This window comes from Melozone crissalis, unplaced genomic scaffold (assembly GCF_028551555.1).
Source record: "Melozone crissalis strain CALT ecotype California unplaced genomic scaffold, PUWL_Pcris_2 ptg000063l_1, whole genome shotgun sequence".
NCBI lineage: Eukaryota > Metazoa > Chordata > Aves > Passeriformes > Passerellidae > Melozone > Melozone crissalis.
The window spans coordinates 12233774-12245820 of record NW_026535841.1 but is presented as its reverse complement, the minus strand read 5'-3'; the positions used below and the strand labels follow the sequence as shown (position 1 = coordinate 12245820).

Below are 12047 nucleotides of genomic sequence, written 5' to 3'. Positions count from 1 at the left end.
GAACAGAATTACTATTTTCAAATAGAACATCATGTTCTATTCCTGTATTCCAAACCAGAAACCTGTTAGTGGGCTCATTAACTCTGCCTCTTATTGTGTGTATTTTGATAATGTTCTTACTTAGACAACATCTTCTGGAGGAGATAAAGATCCTTACAAAGAGTGGACTTATGATGATTTCTTTAAAGAGGATGGAATAGTCCTGGATCCTCAGACATCTCTCCCAGTTGCATATGAACTTATTTCTGCTCTTCTGCCTATCTGTGGTAAGCTTGTTCTCCTCAACATTGACAAAATGGAAAATCTGATTTTTATCTAGAAATAGAAATAATTCACTTCATGTGTGGAAATGATCACCTCAGTTAGACAAACTCATGGTAGAAATACCCATCAGGGGATAAAGAATGGAAAGATGATTTTTGGGTTTGGTTCCTATTTCCACAGATGAAGAGTTTAATGTTGACTGTCTCATGCAAGGGATTCACACATAAAGTAGTTACTGAAAACTGTTGGATTCCTTTGTGAGTCTGAAAGATATTTCCTCCTAAAAAATAAATTCTGAGCAGGCCCAGTTAAAAACAGCATCAATGGCTCTTGGGGTTCATGGATCTCTATTTTATGTCCTATCCTGTGGTATTTTTAGGGCTCTCCCAGCCTTGCTGGTGGTGCTGAGTTCCTGGCATGCTGCTGATGAGCATTTTCTGTCTTTCAGAGGACAAGCTGTACCCCCTGGAGTCCCAAAGCCTGGCACACAGAACATTCGTGGAAGGTACCACACCCTGCTTGGGTGGGAAAGGACCTCAAAAACCACCCAATTCAGGGGCATGAGGGCAGAGCCACCACAATGAAAGTCTAAAGAGACCACTGGAAAACATGAGGTTTAAATTCACCCTACACAAGCATGACTGACTCAGGGGGTTCTACAGGTGTCTAAATGTTCCATCTAAAGCCATATTTTAGGGGGTGGTTTGGTTCAGCACAGAAATCACCAGTTTGGGTGCTAATTCCCACCATTCCATTTTTAAGCATTTCAAAACCTGCACTTCAGGACAGTTCTACCACTCTGAGGGAAGATCATCAAGGCCTGTCCAAGAAGACAACTTCTGGTCAAAAACTCATGGACTTTGAACTAAAATGGGAATCTGTATTAAATTAAAAGCCCTGAGAATTTTAGGTTTTAAAGGGAACTAAAGCAAACCCTGAGTCATAACTCTAATGAAGAAAAAGAGAAACTGCTCTGATATTAACTCCTGGAACAATATGCTTCATAATTACTCTCTGGGGTTGTTTTTGAAATATTTTACAGGACACAACTTCCTGCTGCCTGTTGGATCTCCCTTCTCTGCAGCAGTGCAGAACCTGCTGGAGTGCAGCCAGTTCCAGCTGGCCCTGCAGCTCACAGTCTGTGCCTTTGGCTCCTGCCTCCAGCACAGCATTTCCAGCACCATGGACCTGTCCCCCAGTCAAAAGGTGACTTTTGGCAAGTTTGGAATAGTTCTCTAAGGATTTAGAGAATTAAATCTTTAAGGTTCTCACCATGACCTTCTATTAGCACCACTTTATCAGATGTTGAGTCAGTTTGTGAAAGGAGCTGGTGGTTCCTTCCCTGTTTTCATGGTTCTCTCCATTTGCAAAGTGTGTTCAGAACTGAGCTTTTATTCCTGACCTTCCTGCAGAGACTGGAATGAATGTTAATAATGGTTTACTCTGTTCCTTCATGTTGTTTTAATATGGGGAAAGTAAAGTAGAATATTCAAGAATCATTCCTCAATTCAAAAGCACTTTGAAAACAGAAATCCTTTTCTATCTAGAAGAAATTATTTTAAGGCCTTAAATAAATCTGAAAATGCAATTACTATATTACTATTACTATGCTGTAAATGACAAAAAGTTGAAGATTTAGAATTTATTTTTAATTAGATGCTGTTTTCTTCATAACAGCCAGATGACAATGACCTGCTACTCACTGAAAACAGAAGCTTCCTCATAGCTATGAGGGAGAGGAGCAGCTCAGTAATCAAAACCTCTGTCCTGAACTTACTGCACAAGGTAAGAATCCCCTGGAAATGTGAGGGAGCCACTTCTGCTCTGCCTGGCAGCCACATGGAATTGTTTCAGTTGGAAAAGACCCTCGAGGTCATGGAGCACAACCCTTCAACTGCAGCCAAGCCCACCCCAAAGCTGTCCTGAGCACATCTCCTCATCTTCAAACTCCTTCAGCAGGGGTGTCTCAGCCACCTCCCTGAACAGCCTTTTCCAGAGAGTCTTTGAGCCCCTCTGGGGCTGTTCCTACTCAGTTTGCTCTGCTTGGAAGGTTCTGGACAGTGGGAGCCTCACCTTTGGGGATCCTTTAGGGTCCCAAATGACTGTGATGGCCTTTAGGATCTGTAGGTATTCTCTGTCTCATTTGAAATCCTGGATTTGTTTTAGATTGATAGTTTTCCTAGGTGGGGGGAGGTTTTAAAAAGTTCTGTGCAAAACCTGACATTTACCATCTTCTAAGGCAGCTCAGACTAAGGGAAGTCACTTTCAGACTGGCTTCAGGATATTCAGATGTTGAAGTTTAAATCCTGCAATGCATTTTCGTTCTTTTTCTTCCCTAACCTAAAGGCCCAATACTTGTCTAAATTCTGGAATATTTTTCTTGTGTTGCCCATGATACAAAAAGACCTATTGAAGAAATGAAATAAATTCCTAAAGTTTATCTTTCTTTTCCAAACCACAGGTGTTCAACTCCCGTGTCATCGATCAGAACCTGGCCCTGGGCTATTGCACTGTTTTACCCAAGGAAGAAATGTTCCATAAGCTGTGGGATGTCATAAACAGCTCCTGGCAGAATTACAGAAAAGTTTTGGTAAATTCTCAAGGCTTGAGTTTCTTCAGCAAACAGAGAATGTTAAAGAGATCCTTCCTTTAGGGCCTTGGGGGAGGAGCTGCCTCTGTACCACAGTGGGGAGTTGCTGTCAATATTAATGTGATTTTCAACCTCAACATGACTTATTCCAAAGCTTGAAATCATTTATTTCAACTCCCATCATGATTGATATCTATGTTATATTTTGGATAAGTTGTTCTGTGGCAGCAGATCTCAAGAATGGAATTAAAATTATTAAAATATAAAGGAAGATGGGAAGTAAAGAAATGGGGAGGGAGAGTAATGCAAATTCTGAGAAAATTCCTTAAAAGTACCTTCTGTATTACTTTCTACAATGTTAGGAAAATATTTTAGAGAAAGTAAATTTTAAAGCAGCTTTGAGCTGCCAGCTCAGGAGGTGGGGTAGTCCTGACACCTTCTCTGATATTTGTTTGTATTTTACACAGTTGTGTGATCATTTATGAATTGTTTGAAGTTCCTCTAAGGATTTAGACCTCAGGATTCCCAATTTTCAAATTATTTCTTTTATTCATTTCCTTTCTCCTTCCTTCTAGGCAGTAGCCCTGGTGGGAGCAGAGCTTGCTGACCAATATGGTGAAGCCGAAGAAAAGAAAAAATTCCAGGAATTGGTTATTGATGCAGAATGGGGCATCCAGCTTGGTAAATTTGGTGTAAGTTTTTATTTATTTACTTATTTTAGGGTTTTATTGACTAATCAGTTAATAATATTAATATAATCTGGGATGTGTGAGAGTTTTTAGGCAGATTTCCCATTCAAATGTAAGCAAAGTTGGGGGTTTGTTTTTGATTTTTCATTCTGCTTTTCTGCATAAATAAACATCAAAAATGGAAATGCAGTAATTGAGGGGGCTGCAAAAGAAAATTTAAATTCTTGAGTATTATTTGACACAAGGGGTAATCAGCAAATCCACTACTTTTCCTGCTCTGAAAGTGTCTGGATTGAAAGTAAAAGAAGTCAAAGCTTCACTGTGTAAGGAATTAGTTTTGATGTTCTCTGAAGGACTCTCTAGAGCAGATGAATGTGGTTGTATCTGCAGATCTCTTTTGAGACTGTGTTTAGACAGCCACCAGTGAGGAAGAAAGAGCTCATAAGAGTGCTGGTACAGAACCCAGAAGCGGACACAGCTCTCATCTTGAATTACTGCAGGTACTGATTCCATGGAATCTATCACTGTAAAAACAACCAAATAGCTATGGCCACTGAAATCTCTTTTGCTTTAAATAAATCCTAATTAATATAAAATGCAAACTCTTCTTTAAAAAAAAAAATACTATTCAGAATACATCCTACCCTGGATTAATTTATTTCTAAGGAAAGAAGCTCCCAGAGAAAATCCCATTCTGTTCTTTCCTAGCACTTTCATGCTGGACAGTGATGCTGCACTGCAGCTCTGCATTGAAACCCTCCTGCTCCAGAATTCAAACACAAATTATGTTGAAGATGACTCTGCAGAAAGCAGTGAGAGGCAACCTCATTCCACATTACTGGCTAGAGCACTAAAAATAATCCCTCTGCTGAGCAGCACCAAACACCTGGTCATGAGCCTCAGTGGAATATTGTTCAAGGTAAAAAAAATATAAAATAAAACAAAAAAATAGCACAGACACATTCCTGGAATCTACATCCAATAATTGCTGCATGCCACTTGAATGACAGAGGAATAATTCCACAGAAACTGGAAAGGTTGTGTTTTTTTCACATTTTCTTAACTTGTAAATGTTAAAATTGAGTTTTTTGCTTCTCTACAAAGGAAATGACAGCCACATTTCTAATTCTCAAAAGAGAGGCAGGAGTCTTTTATCCCCACTTCCCTTAAAAACTGACCAGCCAGAAAATCAAAAAAGTAATTTCTAAGTACACTGGAAGAGTTCTACATTAAAAATAGATGGGGGTTAAAAATTATATATGGGGGGTATTTCTGTTTGGTTGGGGTTTGATTTAGTATTTTGGAGAGCTGGGGTTTTTTTGTGGGATGACTTTTTTGGGGTTTGTTTTATTTTGTTTCCAGCACTTATTGTTTGGTCTTTCTACAAAATCCTGATGTCTTTTTTTATGATTTAAGAAAGGGTTTTAGAGATTTATGTCATGATGCTTATATATCAACATAACACTAAAGAAACTGTAATTGGTATTAAAATTGGGAAGAAATCAACAAACTTGTATGTTTTTACAAGACAAATAATGTAAGATCTTATAAAACATTATTATTTTGAACAGCTGGATCCTTATGACTATGAAACACTGGAAATTGTCCTGAGAGTGATCCAAAGTGCTGATGAGAAGAACACCAGCATCCAGCTGAGCCAGGTGTGTCCAGATGTGTGACCTTGCTAATGGCACCTCAATCCTGCTTTGTTTATTTATTAATGGAGCTATTCAGCACTGTTGAAATTTAATTAATTATTCCATGTACACACCTTTCCCTCAGAAAACAGCCTTAAAAAATGATTTCTGGTAATTTCTCTGATTTATATTTTTTTCCCCCTAGGCTTTGAGCCTCCTCAAACACCTGAAGTCTTACACCAGGATTTCTCCTCCAGTGGACCTGGAACACCAATATGTTCTGGAGCAGATGATTCCCTTGTCTCCAGCTGCTCACACCAGGCTGCCCTTTCACCTGCTGTTCTTCAGGACTTCCCAGTGTTTCTGGAACATTATTTGTAAGTTCAGGATCTCAAATTCCCTTTCTCTGCTCTCTCTGTGCCCCAGTTTGTGTTGTATTTGAACTCTAATTGTTCATGAATGAGGTTTTCATCCCAACTGCTCCTAAAGCACTTCTTGTGCTCCCAAATTGCTGCCCAAAGGGGTTAAGATGTGCAGGGTTTGTCCTCAAATTCTTTCCTAGGACCTCTAAAATTTATCCCCATATCCCCCTTCCAGCCCAGAGGGGATAATGATGATCAGATCCTTTCTCTCCCAATGGAGGTCCCCATCCACCAATAAACTCAGAATGCTTCATTTCACAGAGGAGGCTGCCTGTGCTTTGTGAGACTCTCACAGGCAACTTTTCCTTTTCAGCTGCAGAGCTCAGTGAGGAAACCTTCCCAACCCTTCTGCTGATTTCCAAGCTAATGAAGGTACAGTAACAGCCTGAAGGAATGCATTTCAATATTATTCCCCCACACCCCAATAAAAGAAATTTCCATTTTTCTTGTGCATGATGTTGGCCTCACTGGAGAAGCTCTGACAATTCCCATCTACTTTACACTTGTCCAGGTTTCCCTGGATACTTTCCACATGTCTGCAGTTCGACATGTCTTTGAAAAAAAACTGAAACCAAAAATATTCGAAATGCGAAGCACTGGCTGCACCTCCGTTGTTAACAAGGAAACCATGAAAACTGTGCAGGCCCTTCAGTCCTACCTGCTGGCCATTGTCAATCCAGAGTGGGCTGTGGCCATGGCTCACAAGATTGCCCAGGAATTCCCCACAGGTGAGGGGCAAAGGGGTGGGGAAGGATTGGGACAAGCAGAGCAAGGTGGGAGCAAACATTTGTTCACTGATCCTGAATAACACCCAGCAAAGCTGGAGGATGGAAATGAATTCATCTCCTGCATCCAGTTTGGAGCAATAGGTTGGAAAAACCCATTGATATCACAGCATCACCATCAAATCCTTTTCCCCCCTCTTTTTGTAGAATCATAGAAAGGCTTTAAGGTCCTTCCAACCCAAACCTGGACACCTTCCATTAAACCAGGTTACTCCATCCACCCTGGCCCTGTTTCCTGCCAGAGGTTTCTCCATGTCCACACCATCTTCAGACAAGTTTTTCTACCAAGAGTCAATATTTCAGCCCAATTTAATCCCTTTCTCTGCTATTTGAATCTAAATAAATAATATTTTTTTGCTCTTTAGACATAAAAGTTTTCCTAATATTTTAAATAGCTGCTAATTTTTTTTAATTCTACAGAATAAAATGGATGTAGTATATAGTGTAAGAAGGATTAATGAAAACTTAATTTATTTTCTTCTTTCCCTTCCCTTTTTTTTAAAAATCATTAAAAAAGGTCCTGACCATATCCAGGCACTGAAATTCTGTATCTACCTGGCTGAGAAGTGGCTGAAGAGCACCACAGCTAAGGTAAGGGAAACTGCTTGCCACATTGTTATGAAGTCATTACAAAAATCACAAAATATTTATATTTGTATTTAAATTTTTGGTGTTTTAGGCAGTGATGTGTAAATTGTACCACAACCAACCCTGATATGGGAAATACTTTTGGGGAAGTGACCCCCAGAAGAATCCCCTCTGTCCTGGAACATTCTCCTGCAAAAATCAGGCTGAGTGTTCTTGGAGCTTGGACAAACATTGAGCAGTTTTAGGGAGAATAATTTGTTCCTTCTCCTGTTGTGTGCATTTTTCTTGCTGCAGGAGAACGAGGTGGAATCTGATCCAGCTTTGATCAATAACATTATTAATTTTTGCTCACAGCTCCAAGACTCTTCAGCTCTTTGCAGGGTTAGATATAAAGACAAACTGCTTTCACTTGATGCTCAGGCTTGTTTTAACATGGTTTCCTTTCACAGGGAAAAGTGAATAAGAATCTCAGCTTTGATTAAAAATCTCAAACTTCCTATGGAGCTGTTGAGGCACAAAGAACCCTAAATAATTTTCTGTACTAAGTCCCATGATCAGAGAGAGTTATGCCAAAATTTAACTGAAATTTGAGCAGCCAAAATTTTAATATCAATCTTTTTTTCTTCTACATTTTACCTCAAAATCTCTTTATTTTACCTACTTGTACATATTTTATTTGGCTCTTCCACAACATAGCTTTGCAATTTTTCAAAATATCTTTCCTAGCCAGAGCAATGTGGTTAATCCTCTCTGTCTGCAGAAAAAACCCTGTGGGTGCAGGTGTGGGGACACCTCTGAAGAGCAGATCCTGCTGTCCAGTCTGTAAAAAGATGATTTTTCTTGTGCTTTTGAGTAAAAAAGGCTTTTTAATGTAAAACTCTGGTGTTTTGCTAAAGGATGAGCCACATGGGAAAGCAGAAGTCCTCCAGAGGAATTTATACTCGCAGTATAAGAGAGCAGCAACAGAAAATGTCCTGATAACAAATAACTTGAACACTGGGGAGCATCTAAAATCCATTGGGAAACCAGCAAATCTGATTGTTTTACTGTATGAACACCACAGCATAGACCAGAGGTTCCAAAATCCAGCTGGCAGAGATTACCCAGGTGAGTTTGAGCAAAGAGAAGCCCTTTAAAAACCCAAATTCTGGTATGGAAATAACATTTTCTTCACCTTTTCCTGTAGATATCCACATGGCAGCCAAGGAGATTGCTGAGATTAACAACTTGGACATGAACAAAATTTGTGACAAGCTGCTGGCCAAATGGCTGTGTCCAAGCACACCACCCCCAGAGGTAAGAAACTTTGGGGTTGGATTATATAAAATGTATAAAATATTATTATATCATATATGAGCTTTTTTTCCCTCCATTTGTTCAAAAAACCTGAGGTTATTCTGTACAAAGTGCCTGTAGTACTCATGATTATATTTCAGATTTCAGTAAATCCCTAAAATAGCACAGCAATGTTTGGGGTGAGAAGGATTTGAAATGTTTTTCCTTCTCTCTGTGTAAATTCAAACCTTCTCTTTAGTGCAGCCAGCCTGAAGGGGAAAGCAGCTGTAAATACATCAGCCTCATCAAACACTGCTGTAAGCAGGGCTATGACCTAGCTATTTATCCAAACTCATCCAAATTTTCATTTCTTTTTAAAGAAAACCCAAGAAATCTTTGGAGATGTGCAGGAGGACGAAGAGCTCCGAAGGTGTGTGTGTTCTCTCACCTGTAATATAGTGAATTATTTTTAACTAACCAGTTAAAAATGGCTTTTTCAAGAAACCTAACAGTGATGTGTGATTCAGAGCTCCCTGTTCTTATTTTTACTTTCTGCTGACATCACTTTTGAATCATCCCATATTTATTTATACCACAAAACCCCATTGACAATAACTGACATCTGTAAGTTTTTAAGACTAGCATTTTGGAGGTTTTCCCCTCCTTTTTCATATCCTAGCTCTCTTTTTGACAGTGAAATATTCCCATTTAAATGACACTTGATGTGCTGTATTTCAGTAGCTGTTCCTGCATTAAAACCAAACCCATTTTTCAGGGTGATTTACCTGCTCCAGTCTCGCCCTATGGATTACAGTTCAAGGATGCTTTTTGCAATTACAACATCTGACACATCTGTGAGTGGCTAAATTCTTGTTTTAGCTTTTTATCTCTTATTAAAATCAAAAGCTGTCTGCTTTTCTAAAAGAGCTTTTGGCCTTTGCCTGTGTTTTGGATGGTTTGTGATTTATTTGAGCTGTGTTTTCCTCCCTTCACCAACTTTTGCTTAAAACTGATTTTCACTGAATTTTGCTATTAACTCAAGAGCAGCCCTTGAATTTTGGGTTTTCTAAACCTATTGCTGATATTATCTGAAACAACTCCATGAAACATTTGCTAGAGTGTCCTTAAGCTGCTATAAGACATTGGCTCACTTTGGGTGGAATGAAAGCAGAGTGGTAAAATTCTTTCAGCAGAACCTTAACCTCCAGTTTTCCCACACCTAATGACATTTGTGCTACAATAATCACAAATATTTTGGATATAATAATCACAAATATTTTTCTTGCCTGTATTAATAATCTGAAATCTAGAAAACCAGAGGGTTTTATACACCTGGGATGATCTTTTCCAGCTGTTCAGGCAGTAGTGGTGACTTTGGGACTGTGTTTTCCCCCTCAGCCCTTTGGTGATACCCAGCTGACCTTTGCTCACAGGACCAGAGCCTTCAGGTGTTTGCTCTACCTGGCAGACACCAACACTGTGGAGTCACTCTTCAAGAAACCCATTGAGAAAGTGAAGTAAGAGGAATTTTTTACATATTAAAGGACATTTTTCAGTGTTATCCTGAGCTTGGATACGTGGATTAAATGATAACCATCACTTAACTCCTGCTTTGTTTATTTTCACAGGTATTTTCTGAAGTGCTGCATTTATCTGGCAGAGTTTGAGATCTTGAATATTCCCTACACTTATGAATCATTCCACAAGAGCCCCAAGGAAGGGATGATTAAAGGGCTGTGGAAAAACCACAGTCATGAACCCAGGGTAGGATTTTTAAATCCTTTCTAAATTTTGTTACACACTCTGAATTTACACTTCTCAGCCTTTTCTAAAAATTTTTCTTCAATGTACTCTGGAAATGACAGATAAAAGCTTTCCCCTTTCTACAATTAGAAAATAAAAACCACATTTAGATGGTTTAGGCTTTGTTCCTCCCATGTGTGCAATAATTTTGGAAGTGGCTTGGAAAGGTTTGAGGATGATGAATTTCTGTTAAAATGCAGCAAATCCTTGCTCCCCTTCAGGCTGTGAGACTGGTGACAGAGCTGAGTTTGGAATACCAAGTCTATGATCCCCAGCTCTGGAATGGCCTCCTACAGAAACTCCTGGGCTTCAACATGGTAAGGAATTTTTTAAGGGTAAAACTCTGCAGCAAGGGGAGAAAAAGGTTGGGTTTATCCAGTGATTTGTGAAGAACAGCATAGATACAGAAACTATAAACCATGGTTGCTCTGAGCTCTGAGATACTGAACTGGTGAAGACTTCAGGAATTTGAATTTTAATTTAAATTGTTAATTTTTAACAATTGTTACTTGTTAAACTTTGAATTTTTTTAAAAAGCCTTTCAGAATAAACCCTATGGTAATAATATGAAGAAAATTTTCATATTATTATCAATTTATAACATAATGGGCACATTCCTGTGTGCACATTTATACAAACTGTGTCACACATGTATTTCCATGTGTGTACATACATACATGAGCCCTAAAATGTATTTCTGGTGATGGAAATCCTGACTGTTGCCATTCAGAATCCTAATTGCCTGTGATTGTCAGACATTCTGTAAAGTTGCTGCAGCCTGAGGAGGTAACAGATGTACCTGGCAGGGGGGTTGATAATTTAATTTACTAAACAAATTTCCATAGGTGTCAAAGGAACACAGGTACCTTGAGAAACTCTAAGTTTGCATGCTGCAGACAAAACAAGCTAAATTTAGCAATAATGTACAATTTTCTGTAGATTATTGCCAAATCTTCAGAAACACCATATAATTTGAATTTTTTTCTTCCAGATTCAGTATCTAAGGAGAGTTTTGGTTGCAATTACTGGGATTCCTTCATTATGGGAGGTAAGCAAATATTATCTGGCTCCTCAACAGGAATTTGGACTGTTTGTGTGTCAACATGAAAAGATTCTTTTTGAATTGCTATTATTCCTATGACAGTATATCAGTAAACATTGGATAGAATATATATATATATATATATATATATATATATATTTATATATAAGTTTACTATATCAGTAACCATTGGACAGAATCAGTCAGAATATTCCTACATCTTGGACTCTGAGCTAAGGAAAGCAACGTTAGGGACTAAATCAGGATAAATAAAAAGGAATATTGACAGGTTTCCTCCAGGTGCAGGAGGTCAGGGTGTCTGTGTTTATTACACATTTGGTTACCCCTGGTTTTGGCTGTAACTCAAAAATAAACTTTGTTGCCCTCAGCTTCCCAGCTTCAGCCGGGCCTGGCGCAGCGTGGTCCTGTCCCCCTTCCTCACAGGTAGGGCTGCACTCCCTGCCCTGCTCCTGGAGTAACCTGCTTGTAGATTTACTCCACCTTGTTCTGTTTCTTTCTCTTTCTCAGCCTCCTGCCCACCGAGTCCCAGGCAGCTGCAGGAGTGCAGGGAGGGCTTTGTGCTCCTGCTCAGGTGAGCTCCCAGCCCTGCCCCTGAACTTTCTGTGCATGAGCCAGGCCTGCACTGCCTTTGCAGTGTGAACAGCTCATTCTTTCCTTATTTCAGAACCTCAATACTCTGACTTGCTCAAAACACCCACCAGAGCTCAGAGAGCCCAACTTGAACCAAAGTTAGCTGGCAAATAAATTAGGTTTTGCTTGGGAAGGACCCTGAAGGTTATCTGGAGAGGGATCCTACACTGCTGTGCACACACATCTGTGCCAAAGCTCTGCTCTGGGCAGGTGACCAACAATAGCCCTCAAAATGGGCTGTTTGGAAAGAGAAACTGGAGGTGTGATTTGGGCTTTTAGAAACTCCACATGGGTTTGTATG

At 39.4% G+C, this 12047-nt stretch overlaps 1 protein-coding gene across 1 annotated transcript in view; it reads left to right on the top strand.

Moving 5' to 3' along the window:
- KNTC1 (kinetochore associated 1) overlaps positions 1 to 12047 on the top strand; it is a 31486-nt gene that overhangs the window by 16349 nt on the left and 3090 nt on the right. Inside the window, exons 36-58 of the mRNA XM_054288542.1 lie at positions 125 to 266; positions 713 to 769; positions 1307 to 1470; positions 1942 to 2049; positions 2726 to 2854; positions 3430 to 3546; positions 3934 to 4043; positions 4252 to 4462; positions 5115 to 5204; positions 5386 to 5557; positions 5916 to 5974; positions 6114 to 6330; positions 6905 to 6978; positions 7872 to 8082; positions 8162 to 8271; positions 8631 to 8680; positions 9026 to 9104; positions 9649 to 9767; positions 9879 to 10014; positions 10275 to 10370; positions 11045 to 11101; positions 11485 to 11539; positions 11624 to 11687. Of these exons, the coding sequence (XP_054144517.1) occupies positions 125 to 266; positions 713 to 769; positions 1307 to 1470; positions 1942 to 2049; positions 2726 to 2854; positions 3430 to 3546; positions 3934 to 4043; positions 4252 to 4462; positions 5115 to 5204; positions 5386 to 5557; positions 5916 to 5974; positions 6114 to 6330; positions 6905 to 6978; positions 7872 to 8082; positions 8162 to 8271; positions 8631 to 8680; positions 9026 to 9104; positions 9649 to 9767; positions 9879 to 10014; positions 10275 to 10370; positions 11045 to 11101; positions 11485 to 11539; positions 11624 to 11687 (2627 nt within the window). The remainder of the gene's footprint in view (positions 1 to 124; positions 267 to 712; positions 770 to 1306; positions 1471 to 1941; positions 2050 to 2725; positions 2855 to 3429; positions 3547 to 3933; positions 4044 to 4251; positions 4463 to 5114; positions 5205 to 5385; positions 5558 to 5915; positions 5975 to 6113; positions 6331 to 6904; positions 6979 to 7871; positions 8083 to 8161; positions 8272 to 8630; positions 8681 to 9025; positions 9105 to 9648; positions 9768 to 9878; positions 10015 to 10274; positions 10371 to 11044; positions 11102 to 11484; positions 11540 to 11623; positions 11688 to 12047) is intronic.